At 41.8% G+C, this 22921-nt stretch overlaps 1 protein-coding gene across 2 annotated transcripts; it reads right to left on the reverse strand.

The window, feature by feature from the left end:
* Positions 1-361: 361 nt before the first annotated feature.
* Positions 362-22804, reverse strand: LOC133501250 (zinc fingers and homeoboxes protein 1-like). Of its 2 annotated transcripts, none has more exons than XM_061820867.1 (8): positions 22281-22804; positions 16603-16877; positions 16047-16504; positions 15689-15889; positions 15372-15584; positions 9696-9860; positions 7655-8875; positions 362-3853 (listed from the first exon to the last, which is right to left on the reverse strand). In XM_061820867.1, the coding sequence occupies exons 2-8, from the start codon at positions 16781-16783 to the stop codon at positions 3581-3583; spliced, it is 2712 nt and encodes a 903-aa protein (XP_061676851.1). In that variant the 5' UTR covers positions 16784-16877; positions 22281-22804; the 3' UTR covers positions 362-3580. The 2 variants fall into 2 exon arrangements, with proteins under 2 accessions (XP_061676851.1, XP_061676850.1); XM_061820866.1 differs by having other exon boundaries at positions 7655-8878; positions 22281-22803.
* Positions 22805-22921: the final 117 nt, after the last annotated feature.

Genomic DNA, 22921 nt, shown 5'->3' on the forward strand with positions numbered 1-22921 from the left:
TGATCAGTTTTATTGCAATATTTATCTCACAGTACAGTAATTTTTCCAATATTGTGGGAAAGCTTATTACAGGGAGGGTTAAGGTGCAGTTTTTTTAGAATTATAATAAATATTATAAAGTTATATTAAATATAATATATTAATTATAAAATAATAAATATTTACTTTTTTTCCATGTATAAATTGGATTTGCCACACGGACAATCCACATTTAGCTCAATTGCAAGAGCTGTTCTTTCAAGAAACTGGACTGAGCTAAGCAAGGAAGTTCGGGTAGCTGAACGTAAGTGATGTAATTAAAAAAGACAATGTAAACATTTATTGGAAGCTATAAAGTGATCCTTCTCATCTTCACCGTAAATCCAGTTATGCATTTTAATGGAACATCTGCATCTATTATGGGGGTTGAGCCACCACTGGAGACAGAAGCATTAGCTTCTGAGACCGAACCGAAACAGAAAAGTGTACCATTTATACAAAATGATCTTCCAATAGAAAATGAGTATTATTGTGACAAAGTGTATTTCGTTGAAAAAGCTGTGGTGAAAACATTTGCAAAACATTCAAAGAGCACAGGTTGAAACAAACAGGATGACAGAGCGCAGTGAAGGATTTAGATGACAAGAAGGTATGCATATAATATTACAGCAGCTTAACTACTCACGATACAAGCGCTACTGCAAGTAGGATATATGGTAGGCTATATGATACACGATATGATATAAAATCAAAACCCACAAAGAAGACACAGCACTTTATCATTATACCCAAGGAGCAAATCAAAGAAGAGACCCATCTCGGAAACACTGTTATTTGGTCAGATAATTTACTAGAGCGCCTTATTGTAACAGTAACATTTTTAAATTACATCATGCTTCTCCTAGCGGAGATTGAGTTGATATCCTTCAATAAAGTGCTCATCTGTCAAGTGAGTTGTGATTTTATATTGCTTGCAACCAAAGTACCAAAAAGAAACTCGAGCAAAATCATCTGGAGCTCAAAAGAATTCAATTTCATTTTCACTTTCGAACACAGTTGAGTGTGTGCAGTAAACAAACTATTTGGTTGTAAAGACACTTGTCGTTGATAAAAACATAGAAAAGCTTTACAAACACAATAGTAAAATACTTTGGGGTAGGCTTTTACCTCATCTGTGTACTAAAATAAGCAGCAGAATGTGCAGCAGAAAGAACACAAAAATTAAATGCTTGCAATGTCTAAGTATTAAAAGGACTCGGGCTCACTAATGAAAGCGTTCTTAGTTAACTGACAGGACTGCTTACACTGTTAATGATTTGGGAAAGACAATTTTATAATCCATGATAACAGACTTTGAAATCATACTACTAGTTTATCTTTAGATTAGCAAACCACCGTGCCCACAATACCAACCCAACCAAACAGACAGACAGACAGACACATAGTGTATATGTACAAAATGAGCAGTTGTTCAAGATACTTATTGCATGCAGTAAAAGACAAAGGTATAAACGCTTGGTATAGATGAACTGTATATAAGGTACATCTTGTTCTTTTTCATGCCCAGGCACTTACTATTCACATTACAACAAATAATGTGTCAAAGATTTCCGCTCATTCGGTTGCAATCAGCGAGCTAGCTTGGCGACATTGGACCAAGCAGGCTGAAAATGCTTTTGAGATGTCTAAAAGGTGATAGCATGGAGCATGAATGACAAGTACAAGAAAGTCAAGGTTTAACCAAGGTTACGGACAGAAGTTTGCAATGTTTAACTTCAAACAGGCATTTGTAGTGTTGGCAGAAAGCACATCTTGCCCATGCATCCCCATTTCTTTAAGATAAGCTACCATAAGTGCTTTGTGACAATACGGGGAGATCCTCTTGCAATGAGTTCACAAGCCAAGGAGGCACATGTAGGTACAGTTTGTCTGTATAAGTTAACAGTCAACATGGTGGCGTTTTGTGTGTGTGTGGGGGGGGGGGATTGTCCTTGCCGTGGCTGGTTAAACGGCAGCTGGTAGTCATTCCTTACGACAGTTCTTTCTGTGATAAGGGGACGTTAACACATCATGCGGCTACTGAACATGTCCTTAAGAGTGTCATCTGGTTGGTTTGCTGTGAGAAGACAACCGCAAGGCCACTACTAATATGTCCTCCCAAGTCCGTCAAAAAGTTAAGTGGACACATGATTTGAAACAATACAAAACATTATCCAAACATTCTCCCCCACCCCCACCCCATCCCAAAAGTATTTAAAATGTGGCTCAAAGTGTGCAATAAAATGAAAGTAAGTGGCAGCTGATTCTACGGAGCCATATAAACATCTGACAGCATTTACATATTATTACAAAAGTGGATCAACTTGTAAGATTCCTCCTCAGGGAAAACGAACAATGATTCGTTAAAAAAAACACACACACACACACACACAAAATACTGGTTGAGTCAGATAACAAATATGGGCTCTCAGAGCCATTGCATGATATAATAAGGTGCCAAATTGTAATTTCATCCACTATGTGGCAGACAAAGTGCATTGAAACAAGTTTCGTTCAGGTGCTTCATGATTTCAAATGTCTGAAATACTGTTTTGAGGACAATACGTCAGAGCAGTAGTTAGGTTTAAGTCATGATTGTTGCTTACGTGGATTTGTTTTATATTATGATTGAGGCACAGCAAGTGCATTTCATTGACACCATAAGCTGTGGCTAAACAGTGTTTGTTTGGTTGGTTGGTTGGTTGGTTATTTGTTTGTTTTTGGAGGTTGAGAAACAACAACACACTCCAATTTGGCAAAGTTTCAGAACCTATATATATATTAACAACAGCACAGCGTTTGCTGTATCAAAAGGTGCAAAAAAAAAACAAAAAAAAAACAAACAATAGCAGTGCATATGAATTGTACACCCCCCAAGACCCCATTAGATATATTCCCCGTTAAAAGGGACTAGTAACAACCATCAAGGGTAGAATTGAATCGACATCCTTCAACAAATACATTGGCATTCACTCACTGTTCATGTACTTTGGCTCATATTGCATTCGGCCTTTATCCGTCATGGATTTTCATGATCAGCGTAAACTCATTCATTCTCATTTAGGTGACGAGCGCTTTGAAAGCAGTTAATACATAAAACAGCATTATAGACTAGTTCCACCATGTGCGCTCAAGGTGGCACCTTGTAAACACATTAGGAAGTCCCACTTTTTTTTGTTTTTTTGAAGGGACGAGGGGTGATCATTTGCTGGAAATTCTGAATTCGGCTTGTGTAGGGGAAATGCAGAAATGCATTTGGAAAAGGACTTTAAATATGAATTCCTCGCTAGGTTACCCTTTGATGACAGCCACATTTCATATATGGCATATGTCGATCTCGGTTTTTAATCATCAATTCCATTGGATGATTTTTTTTAATGATTATCTACTTTTCATGATTTTTGGTGTAACAAAAATGCTCTTCCCACTATTTCAGAAATATCAGTCAGGTGAGGGCTGAGACAGGAAGATACAGTTGCAAATATTTGTGTTAGTTTCATGTCGACACCATTAGCAAATACTTGGAGCATATTTGATGCTTCAATTGAGATTGTGCACGAATTTAGTCTTCGGATACAGATAAGGATTTCCTCACACTGCGTGACGGCTCCCAAACCTCACTCTCATCTGTATCTTCCTCATCATGCTCTTCATTATCTTCATCCTCCTCTTCATCTCCCATTCCGTCACCTCTTGGTACCGTGTTGGCATGTGACGTCTGCCCACTTATCTCATCAGCCCCCTCACCTCCCCCCGCCCTGCCCAAAGCTGGCTCCTGGAAGGGGTCTGCGCCCATGTCCAGGCGTCTCTGGACCTCAGCAAACCACTCTCGGACCTTCATGGAAAGAAAGTGATATAAAAGAGGAATAATTAACTGGATGTTTACACTGCATGTCTTTTATATCCGGTTCCGATTTGGTGCCCATTTTTGTGTAGTTATGCCAAAGTATAGCCGTGTTTCTCAATGTGTTTACGTTTGCGGAACACTGGAAACAACCTGCATGTCCACAGATAAGTAAACAATGATATTAATCAATACCTTTTAATTTGGCCCAAACCTATTCAATCATTTTGAAATGGATGGATGGATGGATGAATGGATAGGCTTACAATCACATGGTATATTTGCTTAGACTGCAGTTGCACTAGCAGTTATCTGGTATTTATCCACATAAGATCAATTATTTACTTGTACGCAGACGGTTCCAAGTTTTAACCAAATCGTAAGCACATTGCATTTAATGAAGTTGAAACAGCAAAACACACACATTATGTATATTCAGCCTAAAAACCACACCAGATGGATTTGAAATGAACGTCTAGGCTTCTATCTACATGCACCTTGGCACAGTTAGCATTTCCTGAGGAAAGGTCAGATGCCACAACAGTTTACGCTGTCAATATGTTACAAGCTACTGGTACACCAGCTGACTGACAAATAACCCCTGTCATGAAATAGGGGTATACTTGAGTGTCCATTTTTCATTTGCCAAGCCACTTATCCTTACACGGGTTGCAGGAGTGCAGGAGCTTATCCCAGCTAAAATTGGCCAAAAGGCAGACGACACCCTGAACTGGTTGCCATTCAGTCACAGGGAACATATCGACACCATCACTAAGGGAGAATCGAGCCCACGCTGCCTGCACCAAAGGCAGGCGTGTGTACCACTACACCACCAGTGACCTTTACTTGGGCTGCGTTTATGTATCTCTACCTAAACTATCACTTTTCAGAAAACAAAAAAAGGGCAATTTTTCAGCCAATAACATTGCTAGATAAGGATTGACCAACAGTATTATTTTCTGAAGGATGAAAGTTACTACATTTGAACATATGAAGATTCTGCCTGACAATGACGATATTCAGTTCTTCGGTGCCGCTACTTTTCAAGACTCAACTAATTTTATGTGACATCCCATTCTAAATCCATCTATTTTCTGTACCACTTATCCTCACTAGGGTCGCGAAGTGGGGTACACGATGAACTGGTCACCCGCCAATCGCAGGGGACATATGAACAACCAATCATTGGCACTCACATTCTAATCTATGGAAAATGTAGAGTCTTCAATCAAATTTCCACAAATTTTTTGGAGGGAGGAAACTGGAGAAAAACCATGCAAATATGGGGAGGAACATCCAAACTCTCCACAGGCAGGATTGGCATTTGAACCCTGGTCCTCATAACTGTGAGGTAGAGGCGCTAACCAGTCGCCCACCGTGCCTCCCATATTAAAGCCATGATGTTTAACATGATGTTGGTCTACCCTTTGCAGCTTTTACAGCTTCAGCTCTTGCGGGAAGGCTTTCAACAAGGTTTAGAGCGGGTTTATGGGAATTTATGCCCTTACTTCCAAGAGCCTGGCTCAGTGTGCACTCAAAATCAACCCAAAAGTATTCATTCGGGTTGAGGGCAGTACTCTCTGTGGGCCAGTCAACTTCATCCATACCAAATGCTTTCATCCATGTCTTGATTAACCTTGCTTTGTGGACTGGTGCACAGACACGTTTTAACAGGTACGGGTCATCAAAACAACATTAGCAAAGTTATGGTAACGCACTGTTTTGACAGCATGTACAATGATTTATTTTCTTCTCAGTATGAGGACTTTAAAAGTTAATAAGGGCGTAAAACTGTGTGCAGTTTTTCCCCAAAATGCATTTAGAATTTGTAATTCAGTACATTTCAAGGTCTTGAATTAGTACTTCTAATTCTCACAAGTATATTTCTACTTAAAGTGGATATTACACACACACACAACCATGTTAAAATGTCAAGTGTTTGTGATACACAGAAATGAGACCAAGATAAATTGTTTCAAAACTTTTTTCCATTGGTTATCCACGATCTGGAAAAGATAACATCCATTGCAAAAAGTGCATGTCTTTGAAGGGTGATGTGGCTGTGTTCTTAGTTAATCAATCACACTGTAACAAGGGATGTCACTATCAAATCATTTTAGAATTGGTTCTTCTTTTGATTATTGATCGAATGTAATATCAATCACCGCCCCACTCTCTTCTTTTTCCTAATAACATGCATTTTATTCCCATTTAAGAGAAATTTACTTCCATCCTTGAATTGCATACCATTCAGATCGCTCATACATTTGTTATATGTCTATTAAACATCTGTGTCTTAAAGATCACTTTAGAGGATTTTCATAGCCATAATTGAAACATGTTAAATTGAAGTCAGTACACACATGCCATATTTCAAAGTTAGTCTGATGAACTGTAAATATATTAAACTGTCTTATTAAGGGGAGGTGCGGTGGCGCAGCTGTAGAGCGTTGGCCTAGTAGTTGTGAGGTCCAGGGTCCATCCCAGCCCTGCCTGTGTGGAGTTTGCATATTCTCCCCGTGCCTGCATGGGTTCTCTTCGGGTACTCCAGTTTCCTCCCACATCCCCAAAACTTGCGTGAATTGACTCCTACTGTTCTCTGCTACCCATGTTATTAGCTGGAAATCAGTCCAGAGTGTACCCCACCTCTTGCCCGATAACAGCCGGGATTGGCGCCAGCACTCCCGCAACCCTCGTGAGGATAAGCGGCTCAAAAAATGGATGGATGTTTTACTAGGCCTTTCCTCATACTTGTTTTTGTTTGTTTGTTTTTCCTTTCTAGCAGAGGCATGAATGTTTAGTGCAAACACTGACTAGTTTTTGAAACTGTTCATAATTCCCTCCACCTTGATTAAAACAACCAGTCCCAGCTAAGGAAAAATAGCCACAAATAATAACGCTGCCACTGCCATGCTTCACTGTGGGTTTGGCATTCGTTTGGTGATGAGTATTGTTGCTTATTGTCAATCACATCTTTTGGAATTACAGCCAACAAGTTCAACTTTTGTTTCATCAGACCATAAAACAGTTCATTTTCCACATGTTCAGGAGATTTTATCATATTATTGTATGTGGTATTATTAATATTTCGTTAGTTTCCTGTTATGACACTATCTGTCAGGTATGATATCTCGTCTTTGGGCAAGGCAAACAACATCTGACAATCTACACTACACTTATATACAAGCCATGTAATGTGAAAATGGTAAATACGGGCGATTGCAGACACCAATTCATGCATGTATTTAGAGAAATAATTTGGCATTTTGGAGTTTCAATAATCAAAGTATCTGTCTATGGAGTGACCATATAAAATTAAAGCTATGATGACCAACGTGATAATTAAAAGGTGTCTGTATGGACAGACTTCTTCATTCTGTTGAATGATCAAGAACTACAAGAATTGAATGGGAAGAACACAGAACAGTCAAACAATGTTTCTTATTAAAAACAAAATCTGTAAAATGAAACAATATGCTGGTTGCTCTCTATTGTTGTTCTTTGTTTACGCTGATTTTTTCCTTTTTTATGGACTTAATTGGCAGGCTACATAGCGTCACACTAGTACAATGACGCTATTTATGTTGATGACTCACAGGCCTTGCAGTAAAAACTCAAGCAGGATAAGACTAGTTTATGTTTCCAAAACATACCTTCCTCATCTAAAACACTAAAAAGTTGTGTTTGGTAGAAATGTGGCTGTGACATAATTTGTTCCAACTGGCTAAAAAAGTTTTGAATATAAAATTTAGAAGTAATGCAATTTGTGCAAATAAAATGCGTTTGTGTTACCCGTTCATAGCTCATGTTGGTCTTGTTGACAAGCTCATCCAGGTCCTGCTCGTTGAGGAAGCGGTGCTTGAGGTAATAATCCTTTAAGACGTCCCTCCCACTCTTGAATTTCTTTGGCGGGGGACATCTGTCCGAGTCTGAACCAAAGGATGCTGTCCGCCTTGGCTGCTTGCGAGTTCGGGATCTTCCCCATCCACGATTTCGGACACGCCTTTTTCGACTGCCACCACCTCCCGTTTTGTTATTTCCACCACCATTCGGGCCCTCTACATTACCACTTTGATACTGAAAAAACCATTTAAGGTTGCCGTTCTTCCAGGAGTACCGAGAATCCCCGAACCAGCTAACAATGTATGGTCGGGGGAGACCGCTCTCCTCGACCAGTTTGTCATACTCTTCTGTTGTGGGCCACTGAGTCCGCACAAAGGCACTTTTCAAAATGTGGAGCTGCTCTGGAGTCTTTTTAGTCTTATCTTTGATGTCTCTGCTGCTGGTGCTATTGCTGCTGCTGCCTGCCATCTGCTTACTGCGGCCTCCGGGTGGAGTTTGACTAACTTTACGAGAGGAGGAAGCTGAGCGAGAAGCAGAAGCAACTTCACCACCTTTCCCTCCACTAGTATCCATCTGCCCTGTCTCAGAAGACTCTGGGGAGGGAGTGCTGATTGTTGGCATTTTCCGTCTCTCTGTGAACCAGGCATCAATCTCCCTGCGCGTCAGTTTAGTCTCTGTTCTGAGCCGGCTCAGCTCTTCATCAGACGGCGTGCTGCTCTTCTCAAAGCTCTCCTCCAGCACTATCAACTGTTCTGGCGTCTTCTCTTTAAACTTCTGCAGCGTGAAGTCTGGGAACGGATTCCACGTCTTGGGCCGTGTCTCCTTCTCCTTCACAGGAGGCGTGCATGGTGGATGAGGAGATGCCGGGGTTTCATCGCTTGAGTCAATGACAATGGTGGTGGTAGTGCCGCTATTACATGCGCCACCTCCTCTGGTGCCTCCGTCGTGAAAAACAATGACATTGTTGTTCTTGGAATTCCGCTGGTTGTACCTTGTGTCACTGAACCATTTTTTAATCTCTCCCTTGGTTAGATTTGTGATCTTCATCAAGCGGGCGATTTCTGCATCACTGACAAAGTGGTTTTTGAGGTAGCTGGCTTTCAGCTCAGCCAACTGCTCTTTGGACTTTTTGGGCCGCATACTGAATGTGTCAGCACTCAGGGCCGAGTTCTCCTTCCAAAAAGAAAGGTACAGTTACATGTTAAACATTTTTTTCCCTCTTGCCAAAGACCAGCTTTTATTTTTGAATGCACAGTTTAAAAACTAAATTTATAGCAAACTTTAATCAATGACTTATGGCCTTTTCACACTGCACTTAGCAGGGCACAGCACATCGTTAACGAAACCATTCATTGTGCATGTGCTTAGAGAGCAGGAAGATGGAATCCTGGATCGGGACATATGGTGCAAGCAGGGGATTTACCGTTGTGGCGCTGAGCCACAAGTAGCAAAACTACACTCGTTCTGATACACGCAAACACGGGGGACTGCAGACAGCAATTCATGCATGTATTTAGGAAAATAATTTTGGAGTTTCAATAATCAAAGTATCTGGCTGGAGTGGGGATATAAATTTAAAGTTATGATGGTGCATAAAATCCTTTTCTACCAAGCAGTGTAGATTAAGTCAGTTTCGTATAGAGAGCAATTTTCTATTGTCTAGGGTGTACCAAAATAATTTTTGATCACAATTGTATCGGCTTTTTAAGACCCCTCTGTTGTGCTATCGAGTCATCGCTGTGATGACAGATGATGCATCGAGTAGGCTAGGGGTTGTCTGAGTGATTTCAGAGTAGTGGGAACAATGGATCAACCACTGGGAATAGCCTCCATACTACTTCAAGGTAGGCCATTAAGCGATCACTTCCTAATATGGGAAACCTTACTCTGGGGCACTGTCATCTCTGCATCCTGCTGCCCAGTGAACACCAAGATACCCAAGTACCTGTGAAAAGGCCTTTATCGGTATGGATCGGTTGGGTAGCTATACCTGTGGGGAAAGAGAGGGGGGCTGTATAGTGGTAGCCCGTTTAAGCTCACTATTCGTTGGAGTTGGCTGGCAGGAAACTCTGCTGGAGCTCTGGGACTGGCTAGGCAGTCCTGCCACTGTCAGGGTGATGGGATTAGTCACTGGAAGATTCGCTCCTGGAGAAACCTGGAAACACAGAATAGGAGACAAAGATACTACTCTTCTGCTACTACTCCCATTTAATTATTTAAACATTTGGTCAAGGAGAATTTTTTTATTTTTTTTTTTTTTTTTAGTTTTTACAATTATGCTCGTTTTTGTTTGACTGTCAGAGATTTACAGCACCGGTCAAAGTTTTGGACTTTTCCTCATGCTACCAATGGGAAGGTGTGACTACACAAAATATGTTGGGAAATGTAACTACATTTATGTGATGCTGGGAATGCTACTTGTCATTTTTCTCCTGTAAATACAGAACATAGTGTATTGGAAAAGTCTAGGGTTGGAGTCACAAAAGATTTTCAGTATTTTAAAAGTATTGGCTTTCATAGAAATTGCCTTTCCCAGCTAATGGACTTTCCCAGCATTCTAGGCTACGCGCCTCCATACACTACTGGAAGAATTCTTCCCTGATACACGAAGCTCGATTGTCACAGATGATGTCCTCCATTTCTTTAAAACGAGTTCCCTTGATTAACCTCTTGAACTCGGGAAAGAGGAGAAAAAAAAAAACACACACACAAGGCTAGGTCGCTCAATGATTCCATTATACCCACAATTACATACATCCATAGACAACCTTTTCTGAACATGTTAAATCTACACTTGATTTTTTTTTTTTTTGCCTGGGTATGGGGCCTTCTGAAAATACCAAAAATACTTTCCTAAGGGTGAAAATAGATTGTTCACTTTTGTATTCTTTGTTGTCAACGTTGTCGTGGTCGTCGTCGGATTATTTATACTATCTATACAGCTATTATCCATCCATCGATACATCTTCTTAACCGCTAATCCTCACAAAGGTCGCAGGAGTGCTGGAGCCTATCCCAGCTGTCAATGGGCAAGAGGCAGGGTAGACCCTGAACTGGTTGTCAGCCTATCGCAGGGTACATGAAGACAGAAAAATGGCACACCCACAATCACACCTATTATTATTGTTGTTAATCATATCACTTTCATTTTTCTCTTCCCATATATTTTAGATCAGTTTTCAAAGATAAGTGGAAAAATTAGACACACTTCGCATAGAGGCTCCATATTTAATGCCGAAGTCGATGTTTTCTGATAAGAAATTTGACCATTAATTTGCTTCCGCTGGTCTTGGAATACTGGATATACACATGTATCTGGTGAATAAGTTGTCGAGATTTACACAGAAGAGTTTGAAAGCGTATAAAAGTCTGGACGCATGCAAATACTTAGTTGCTGGATCTGTTTTCAATCAACAATAAATCGCACATAGTGATCGACCCACTCAGATTTTTTCAATACAAATACTAATGTTTAAATAAATGACTCCTGGTTTTACACAAACAAGCATTCATTAACAACAACAACAACAACCTCTTTCCTTCAGAGCATTGAAGATGGGTCGTGGCTGGGTCTTTGAACATGACAATGACCCACAGCACATAGCCAGGAACACCAAGGAGTGGCCCCGTAAGAAGTATATCAAGGTTCTGGCGTGGCGTAGCCAGTCTCCAGACCTAAACCCAATAGAAAATCTTTGGAGGGAGCTGAAACTCTGTGTTTCTCAGCAACAGCCAAGAAACCTGTCTGATCTAGGGAAGATCTGTGTGGAGGAGTGTGCGAAAATCCCTCCTGCAGTGTGTGCAAACCTGGTGAACAACTCCAGGAAACGTTTGACTTCTGTAATTGCAAACAAAGGCTATTGTACCAAATATTAACATTGGTTTTCTCAGGTTTTCAAATACTTATTTGCAGCTCTATCACACAAATGATTTGTTTAAAAAAATCATACATTGTTATTACTGGATTTCACTTTTTAGGTTATCTCTCTCAAAGTGGGCATGCACCTACGGTGAAAATTTCAGACCTCTGCATGATTTCTAAGTGGGAGAACGTGCAATATAGCAGTGTGTTCAAATACTTATTTTCTTCACTGTATATATCACCCTACATATATTCTTGTTTTAAGACCTCCATAATTCACTGTCTGTCCTTCCACATTCCAGTTGTATATCTCGGTTCACAATCCTTGTTTTGCATGCGTCTTCCTTATGTTCTTCCTTCACAGGGTGTCGCGCTAAAGTTGCACGTATCATCCATATTTGTTTCTTGTAACTATAGAATGTTTTTTCTTATTCTGTTTACAATTTGATGCTTTGTCATTGTCTTTTTTTGTCTCTCTCACTTCTCCAGAATTTATATTCTGTTTGACTGATTGACTCTGATCTTCAATAAAACTTCAATTAAAATTAGAAGAAATCACTATTGCCAAGACGGCCGACCGAAGCTCTGGCTGTAAGATTGTCAGTGCCTTTTAAGGTGGGAATCGCTGAACCCGTTAGTCTGATGAAACAAATACAAAGTCGATAATCAAACTGTGACCTCGGGTGTCCTGGGGCGACGTGCATGCGTGGACACCCTTTTGCTTGAACATGGTGTTAATTCAGGACAATCTGTGATAAACACAGAATTCCAATAACAGAACATCTCTCAGGTTCTGCTCAGGAGGCCTCCCAATCGCACCCTTCCACGTCTCACTGTCATTGCCCACATGGGCATTGAAGTTCCCCACCAAAATGAGAGTGTCCCCAGCGGAAGCACTCCCCAACACTCCCTCTAAGGACTCCAAACATGCTGGGTATTCTACAAACATGGTGGGTATTCTGAACTGCTGTTTGGTGCATAGGAACAAACAACAGTGAGGACTTGTCCCCCCACCCTGAAGCAGAGGGAGGCTACCCTCTTGTCCACTGTGGTGAACTCCAACAGACAGGTACCAAATCTGAAGGGAATAAGTATATACACACCTGACCAGCGTCTCACCATAAGCAACTCCAGAGTGGAAAAGTGTCCAACCCCTCTCAAGAGGACAGGTACTGGAGGTCAAGCTGTGTGTGGAGGCAAGCCCAACCATATCTAGTCGGAACTACTTCTCGACCTCAGACACAGTCCTTCCCTGCCAGAGAGGTAATATTCCACATCCCTAGGGCCAGTTTCTGTAGCCGGGGATTGGATGGCCAAGGTCCCGCCGTTGGTCAGCGCCCAACCTCTATGGCTCATCCCAAAGATGGTGAGCTCATGGGAAGAGAGACCGACATTACCCTTTCAGGCTCTTCCTGGCTGTGCCCAACAGGCCCAGCCACTACACGCTCGCATTCGAACCAGGCTTGGATCAAGATGGGGGCCCCAGTGGCCCATGTCCGGGCATATGAAACCTACATCCATTATTTTTACTCGTCATAGGGGTTTATGGAGCCCTGCTTTGTCTGGTCCCTCACCTAGGACCTGTTTGCAATACAGTAATCCCTCTGTACTTCACAGATCACTTATCGTGAATGCAGTAAAGCGTGGGTTTTGTTTCACCCCCCCAAAAAAGACAGGTCGTCTCACTGTACGTACTATATCACTTGAAGAAGACGCCAACCCCCAAAAAAGAAAGAAAAAGCCAGATCTGCCTTTTGGAGCTGATTGCTTGCATCATCGAAGTTCCACCCAGCAACTCCTTTTCTCCCACCCTTCTTCTTCCAATGCGCCATTTTCCACGGCTGTTAACTCTGTGTGCATAACTTCTCTAGTTCAAAATGCATCCAAAGAGCTCGTGCTTGATCTTAAAGCTGCTGTCGAAACACCCAAGCTGAAGAATAAGATGCAAAATTAGAGGATTGCTTGAAAATAAAGCTGCTTTCGTTTCGTGGACAGCGGATGCAAAAAAAAAAACAGCCTGGTGACAATGAGGAAGAGGGGGTGGAGCTGATGGATCGGCAAAAAAGTGAAACTTTTGGATATGATGAAAGACCGTAGAAGTTGCACTTTTGTGGCGCCATTATGGCGTGAATGAATTAGTGGTACGCCACATGAAGAATGATGTGGTAAACAACTTGAAGCTGCAATGAAGCTTTCAACCCCTCAAGGACGACCATCGTACAATCATGATGGCAAATAAAATTACAATTACGTTCACGATTAATGAATGGAAGTCTCAACCCCTGCATGATGTATTAAAGCACAAGAATGTTATTTAAAAGAATTCAGAGACTTACAGTATACACTCTAAAAGTGCTGGTCTTAAATAAATCCGCAAATACATCTATACATACAGTATTTCGTACGGCTCAGGGCAACCACACTTCGCTAGCCACTGGGTCCTTAAATGTTTCTTTATCTTAATAGCCAGAATATGCCACCGAGCCTTCCTCGGACTATTTCAATCTGAATTATGGAAAAATTTTGGAATACAGTATGGGATTTTGACGTGTCCGATAGTGGTGGTACTGCATGTGATTACACTCCAAATTGGCCATGATTTTTTGGCCATGAACATTCGTAATTGGTGATAAAAACACAATTAAATATCGGATTAACCTCAAATTTTCAAGGTACAGTACATATGACATGACCTATCAGATTAAGGCTTTTCATTGTTCAGTGGACTGTTCCTTTAAACACACAGCAGAACCCTCCCTCTCCACAAAGGCTGTCCATTCCTGTTGAAAACATTGGTACTCCTCGTATTTTTTAACCCTTTGTCAAAAGTGTCCATAGTTATTGTTTCGACACAATCGGCGCTCGACCGTTCTGCGCCTGTGGTTAGTTTGCGTCATTCCCATCCAAAGATCCGTCCAAGTATTCACCATTATTTACAGCCACAAGTTCAAATCTGTATGGATATATTCCTGTGTCCTCCCGATCAACCGATACTGCTATTTCTTCATCAGATGAGGATAAATCCGAGAAATCAGCGCTGTCCATGATTGGGCATTCCTTTGTCTACACATGGGATCCGTCAATTCCTGTTTTTTAAGTCATGTGACTCGCCAAAATGGGGGGGTCCATGAAAATTCGTAATTGACGATAAAAATCTTCTCAAAACACCATTAAATTATATCAGATTAACCTCGAATTTTCAAGGTACAATACATATGACAGGACCTATTGGATTAAGGTTTTTCATTGTTCAGTGGGGTATTCCTTTAAAGATTTAACTAAATACCTCTATTTGTCTCAAATATTTAAACTACAAATAATGTTTACATATTTGAAACATTCTGGTACCTACATCAACATACATCCCCTGCTAATTTGTGGTTTTCCACTTTTCGCGGGTGGCTCTGGTACCAATTAACTGTGAAAAATGAGGGATTACTGTATAGTCTCCAATTAATGCATGTTTTAGGGATATGGGAGGAAAACGGAGTGCCTGGAAAAAACCCACACAGGCATCCGGAGGACATGCAAACTCCACACAGGCGGGGCCGGGATTTGAACCCCAAACCTCAGAACTGTGACGCAAATGTGCAAACCAGTATTTCATAGTGCTGCCCGTCTGAATGCATGTAATAAGAATAAACACAGAATTACAGATTTGCTTATTGTCAACCACGTTAATTTGCTTATTTAAGCGAAAAAATCCTTATTTATATTAGATGTGTACTGTTGACTTTATTAACCCTATCATGTATGCTGAGAGCAGATCAGTGCTTCCTGTACATAAATTGTTTGTCCACCTACCTGTGTGAAGACCAAGCCAGGCTGGCCCACTATCTGGCACGTCTGAAGAATGGACTGCAGGCCATTGGTGGCAGAGAGCTGGTGAGCCGGTATGACAGTGATGGTTTGAGGCACTGTGTGCACAGTGCCGTTGAACTGTTTCCTCCTGGCTTCTTCTACTTCCTCTGGGGTCCAGCTGACGCCATGCTTCAGCCGCTGGGCTGAGAACCACACCTAGATATAGAATGGCACCTTTGTAGTCATTTTGTAGACTAATTAACATTGTTTAAGGATCGTCTTTCTCAGTGGAGAGTATTTATCCACTGCTTTTTCACTACCTTAATCTGCTCTTCTGTGAACTGAGTCTGCCCTGCCAAACTGCTGATCTCAGCCATAGAAGGATAGGGAAACTTTTTGTAAGTGCTACCCAGAAGAGGGTTGATGTCCATAGCTGCACTATAAGAGGGAATGCTGCTGAGAGGAATCAGCAATTGGTGTTGAGCTGATGTGTTCTTGTGGGGCTGGAAAGCAGAAAGGACCTGAAAAAAAAAAGAAATATATATATATTTTTTAGATGATGCAAGAATTTTTAATGGTACAACCACTCATTAAAAGTCTGGATAATTTTGTGACTGCAGAGTGGAAAAACGTTCAAATCTGTTTTATGCTAGTCTTTTGACCAAATATACACACTACCTGTGCCAGGCCAGGAGGAATAATGGTGGGATTTAAAACCGATGATTTCCTTGGATGTTCTAAGGCTTGGCTGACCAGTAGGTTGCCTGCTCCAAGCTTCATGGAGTCATGCAACAGCATCTCCACAGATGTCAGTGGTCCTAGAGGCGCTTCGATTGGCTCCTGCTCTCCTTCCACCACGGCCTCTCCGCTGCCTTCAAAATACTCAACAGCTTCGTCTGAAGCTTTAAGGGCTACAGCGATCCTCTTCGGTTCAGATTTGGTCTTCATCCTCATGATGGGGGTCTTGCTAAGTGAGATGGCGCCAACACTTGTGCCATCTGCTCCTCCTTCCTCGAGCGTGTCACACTGCTGATCCTTGTTCAGGTGGTCACTGCTCTGACTCTCAGGGGGGTTTGTAGTGCTACACTTTACTGATGGACTGAGGACAGCTTTGTCCTCTAAGCTGTTGGACTCAGCTAAGAAGACAGCAAAACATTAATTGAAACAAATACGTCAGATTTAAGGAAAGTGTTAGGATGACTAAACACGGGAAAGTGCGCCAAAACATATTTACCAGTATCTGGTGGTGTGGGGACAACCACTACAGTTTGATCCAGCTCCACCCCTGTATGAATCTCATTTACCGTCCCCTCCACCGCCTCGGTCTCGACTTCCATTGCCCTATCAGTTGTCTCTTCCAACTCGCCAAAGGGTGGCACCATGCAAGGCGTGGTCGACTTTCTCCGGCTCGACATTGTCAAACTGTGCAACCTTCTACTCAGGGTAAGGAAGAGTCAAGGCTCACATGTCTTAAGCAGCTGAGTTCACATAGCAAGACTCCTTCAATTTCTGGAAGAAGAACCATTACAGAGAAAAATTAAACAGAAGGTTAATTTGCTCTTCTGGGATGATTCAAAATCCAATCAAGTTGGGACATTGTATAAAATGTAAGTAAAAACAGAATACACTACAATGATTTGTAAATCCTTTTCAACCTATGTTCAATTGAATACACTGCAAAGATAATATATTTGATGTTCAAACTGATTAATCTTTTTTGTTGTTGCAAATATCCTCTTGTTTTCAATTTGATGTCTGCAATCCATAAAAACGGGGACAGAGCAATAAAATAAAACACCCGTAGGGAAGATTCTAAAGGTGAACAGACTCATTTGAAACAGGTGCATGTCATGATTGGTTATGAAAGTAGCATCCCTGAAAATTGTTCACAAGCAAGGATGTGGTGAGGTTCACAACTTGGTGACCAACTGCATGAGCAAATAGTCCACCAAAGTTTCTCTCACATAAATTGCAAATCTGAAAACTGACACAAAGTGGGGAAACTATGCAAAAATCTAAGAATTTGAGAAGGGGCCAATACTTTTTCATGGCACTGTACAACACACTACGTTGCCTCTAGATGTGTTCAAACAATCAGTCTGCTCTCTATAACTTTGTCTCCAAAACATCTAACCTTGGCTCTCCCTCTGGTAAGTTCATTTCTAATCCTATCCAACTAGGTCACTCCTAGAGAAAGCCTCAAAATGTTCATTACTACCACCTCCAGCCCTACTTGATGTTTTCTATTCGGTGTCACTCTCTAATCCGTAAGTCATAGCTGACCTCACCATGTCTGATAAATTTTGCCCTTCATCTTAGCAGACTCTTTTGTCACATAACACACCTGACACTTTTCTCCACCCATTCCAACTGGCTTGGACGCATTTCTTTACTTCATTACCACATTCACCATTGCTTTGGACTGTTGACCCCAAGTACTAAAGTCCCCTCCCCCTCGCTATCCCTTCTCCCTGTAGCCTCACTCCTCCCTGCACCCCACTCATTCATGTACATATAGTCTGTCTTCTGCTAATCTTCAAACTATTCTTCCACCTACTCCCTGCTTTCATGGCAAATCACAATGTCATCTGCGAACATCATGGTCCATGGGGATTCCAGTCTAACCTCATCTGCCACATAATCCATCACAACTGTAAACAGGAAGGTGCTCAGACCTGATCTCTGATGCAGTCCCACCTCTACCTCAAACTCCTTTGTCACACCTACTGCACACCCCTCACTGTTGTTCTGCTGCCCTCATCCATATCCTGTACTATTTTAACATACTCCTGTCACTCCAGACATCCTCATGCAGTACCACAGTTTTTCTCTTCGTACTTTCTTTAAATCTATAAAGACACAATGTAGCTCTTCTGTGTACTTCTCCATCAACAACTTCGCGACAAACAATGCATCTGTAGTACTCCTTCTAGGCATGAAACCCTACTGTTGTTTGCAAATACTCACAACTGTCCTAATTCTAGCCTCCACGACTACTTCCCATAACTTCACTCTATAGCTCGTGAACTTTATTCCTCTATTGTTCCCACAACTCTGCACATCACCCTTATTCTTAAAAATTGGCACTAAGACTCTTCTCTACCATTCCTCAGGTGTCCTCACCTGCGAGAAGTCTGTTCAACAACCTGATCAAAAACTCCACAGCCACATCTCCTAGATCAGGGGTGTCAATCGTCTGGCCCACGAGATGCTTTATAAAGTAAAAAAATTATATCATGGATATGGACATAAAAATGAGGTCGAATTATTCAATAAAAGAAACTACTGTTCTGATTGCATCCACTGGATGGCACAATAACAATTGTGTTAAGCAAGCAAATGCTCTATACAGAGGCAGAACAAGTAAGTCAAGGAGGCAGTCCAGATGATCTTTTTGTCCTACCCGCGCTATTTATTATGGCTTTTACTTTTAACGTGTGCTTTGGCAGCCTTATGGCCACAATATGTCTCTGTCAACAAAAGAGAAAAGTGGGCACAGAGTGTTCCAAGAATAATGGTTATTGTCTCATTTATTCACAGAAGTGAATGGGAAAGCTGAATGTTTGGTGTGTCCACAGCATGTTGCAGTGCTGAAAGAATAGTGGAAGAAAAATCTCTGCCGGTAATATTTGAGTCTTCATGCCGACAAATATAGCAACTTTGGAGGACAGTGGAGAACAGACTTGAAATGTTTTATGATGAATAGTGATGTTGGGCTCGTACTATTTTGGACTGTATTAAAACGAAAAACAATAATGAGGTTTTTGTATTTAAGTTATAAACGATAAAACTTGGTATTTATAGACCATAATAGAAGGAGTAATAGTAATACATTGTCCTCCATGTGGCCCCTGAGCACGGTGGATCAGCTGGTAAAGCATTGGCCTCACAGTTCTGAGGACCTGGGTTCAATCCCGACCCCACCTGTGTGGAGTTTGCATGTTCTCCCCGTGCCTGCGTGGGTTTCCTCCCACATCCCAAAAACATGCAACATTAATTGGACACTCTAAATTTCCCCTAGGTGTAATTGTGAGTGTGGCTGCTTGTCTCTATGTGCCCTGCAATTGGCTTGCAACCAGTTCAGGGTGTACCTCGCCTCCTGCCTGTTGACACCTGGGATAGGCTCCAGCACTCCCCGCGACCCTTGTGAGGATAAGCGGCAAAAGAAAATGGATGGCCTCTGAGCTAGAATGAGTTTGACTGCCCTTGTCTTCGAAGCCCCTGTACCTCCACAGGTATTTCATCTTCCTTGCTTTTCTACCCCCTCTCCTTACTAATCATTGCTACTTCCCTGTCCACCAAAATTTCATCTTCTAATATACTTTTGCTCTCATTTTCCTCATTCCATTCCTCATTACCCTCACCCTGTGTCGCATCTTCATGTATTCTTGTCTCTTACAATCTGATAATGGCAGTAATGTACTTCTTTTTTTGGGTGTGATATATCAAAGAGTGAAAAATCTAAAGCGGTCTGAATACTTTCTGTACCCACTGTATTATCAACACATTAGTAGTTAATTTGATCTGAAAAAAATATTGACAATAATATCAGCAGAGGCAGCACAGTGGAGTGACTGGTTACAGCGTTGGCCTCACAGTTCTGAGGACTGGGATTCAAATCCCTGCCCCGCCTGCATGGAGCTTGCATTTCCTCCCTGTGCCTGCGTGGGTTTTCTCCGGGCACTCCGGTTTCCCCCAACATCCCAAAAACATGCATTCATTGGAGACTCTAAATTGCCCCTAGGTGTGATTGTGAGTGTGACTGTTGTCTGTCTCTGTGTGCCCTGCAATTGGCTGGCAACCAGTCCAGGGTGTACCCTGGTTCCTGCTCAATGATATCTCAGAAAGGCTCTAGCACTCCCATGACCCTCGTGAGGATAAGCAGCTCAGAAAATGGATGAATGGATCATTATCAGAAAAGTTGTCTGGAAAATATATGGTCCAGAAGAAAATATGATCACAGGATTAACTGCTATTAATAATTAATAGGCTTTTTATAGGCGACACAGTGGAAGACTGGTTAGCATATCTGCCTCACAGTTCTGAGAACTTGGGTTGAAATCCTGGCCCCGCCTGTGTGGCGTTTGCATGTCCTCCCCATGCCTGTGTGGGTTTTCTACAGGTACTCTGGTTTCCTCCATCACAAAAAGCATGCATGGTTGGTTGACTGAAGCCTGAAAATTACCCGGTGCGAATAGATGATTGTTCATATGTGCCAAGTAATTGGCTGGTGACCAGTTAAGGGTGTACCCTGCCTCTGGCACAAAGATAGCTGGGATAGGCTCCAGGCACACCCGTGACCTTAGTAAGGATAAGCAATACAGAAATTGATGGTTTTAAATAGACATTTTCTGTATACACAGAAACAAACTCTTGAGTGTCAGGCGGCACAGTGGCACAACTGTAGAGCGTTGGCCTCACAGCTCTGGGGACCGGGGTTCAAATATTGGCCCTGCCTTGTGGAGTTTGCATGTTGTCCCCGTGCATGCGTGGGTTTTTGGGCACTCGGGTTGTCCTCCCACATCCTAAAAACATGCATTAATTGGAGACTCTAAATTTCCCTTAGGTGTGATTGTGAGCGTGACTGTTGTCTGTCTCCATGTGCCCTGCAATTGGTTGGCAACCGGTCCAGGGTGTACCCTGCTTCCAGACCGGTGACAGCTGGGATTGGCTCCAGCACTCCCACAACCCTCATGAGGACAAGCAGGTCGGAAAATGGATAGACGGATGTTGGATGTCAATGTGTGATTTGTGAACACATCACATGAATGCTTTAACAAGCATTAACAAGTTAAAACTTATTCCACTTTGGACTTTGATGTTCAAGCTTTTAAAAAAAAACAACTGCTGTCATATACTGTATACAGGTATAAAACCACATCATTGCTTGATGGATTAGTTTTAGGAGCTTCAATATATAAAAGTTGAAGAATTTCAAAGTGGCCCTTGTATCCGTCAATTATTCTGTATATCACCCTTAGAAAAAGGTTTGGACACCGTTGGTATACAGGAATTTACCTAAAGGCTGTGTAGTAACAGCAAATGTCTGGTTTCTTTATGGTGTGTGTGTCAAGTGACTTGAGAATAAGGGCGATATCCTATTTTGATAATATTAATTTGTTACATGAGAGTTCAAAACACTAGGGACTGCTTTCTGTGTGAGTGACAGAATACAGTTCTACTCAACTGCAAACTATTTACAATCAAGAAGTCATGTAACATTGCAATAACATTACAATACAGCTAATGTAACAGTAATTACTAAATATCTTGATGAAATGATCAAATTTAACACGTGGCAGCTATTACATAATGAGACTATGTTAGTAGTACAGTATCCACGTTATTCTGTATCTAGTACAGCATTATAGTATAATTCACCTGTTAACTGCCTGGTTGCTTTGTGTTGTACATATGTCAATGGACTATTGGTTACTTCAATTAGTTTACACTAGTTAAAAAGCACCTCTTATTACGCTCAACGCTACAAAACTCCATAAATCAGCAAAAAAAGTAATGCCTCTCGGTCAATGTCAGTCTTTGGTAAGGCACACTATCATATACAGCTTCGGGACTGGATGGTCATGATGTGGCTGCGGTGTATACACTTAGTAGTAATAACGCGATAGCTATATTAACCACATTTAGTATAAAACAGGTGTGCATGCCAGTGCTAACTTCACCTCGGAACAAGTTATGTTTACAATAACCCCGGCTAAGTGTTTTCATTGAAGGTATGCAGCAGTCATTCGTATGCGAGCTCACCGTTTTTGAAAAGCAGCTAAGAAATGGGATTATTTATTATTATTTATTACTATTTTAGCAATGGGGCATGTAGCGTGTGTATAAGGAGGGCCAACTAGCCAGTGCTAGCCGTCATGAAATGCTGTACATGTCTGCCGGCTAACTTACTGCAACTGCACAAGCGTGTGCGAGTGCCGTGTTGCTGCCAGGTTGTCGAGGCGAGGCGAGGACCGATTTCTTTGGTGTCCCCAGAGAAGGTCTCGGCGTCTGTCTGCCTGTGTCGTCTTGCTAAGCATTCAAGCAAAGCCGGGACGCACCATGGAGCAGCCGTTCACTGGACTCGTCTGTCGGTTTCCCGAAGCCGACAGCGGGAGGTACCCGCACAAACGGACCGGTAGAGCGGCTACGAATCCCGTCCGCAGATGCTGGGCACACCGGACATCTCTCACCCTCTCCCGAACAGGTTATTGTGTGTCCCAGCAAGTGTCGTACAAGGCTTCATTAATAAAACCACAACGCTTACAACCATAGAGCTTCACTGGTGCTTCTTTAGTTCGCTGACCTAATTCTCAATTTTGACGGCTGTTTTTTTTTTTTATAACAATGATCAGCGTCATTATTCTGATACCACATGACGTCATTCCTCTGCGACTTTCAGTGCGTTAAAAAAATATAAAAACACAAGTCCTGTATCACAAAGTGTATATATTCTCTAGAAAATGGAAAGTCTAGCGAGTTTTTAAAATTTACTTCTACTGAAAAGTAGTCATGGATAAAAGTGCTGGTAAGGTCGTATTAGGTCTCAGTTG

Source organism: Syngnathoides biaculeatus, chromosome 5 (assembly GCF_019802595.1).
Source record: "Syngnathoides biaculeatus isolate LvHL_M chromosome 5, ASM1980259v1, whole genome shotgun sequence".
In the NCBI taxonomy this organism is placed as follows: Eukaryota; Metazoa; Chordata; class Actinopteri; order Syngnathiformes; family Syngnathidae; genus Syngnathoides; species Syngnathoides biaculeatus.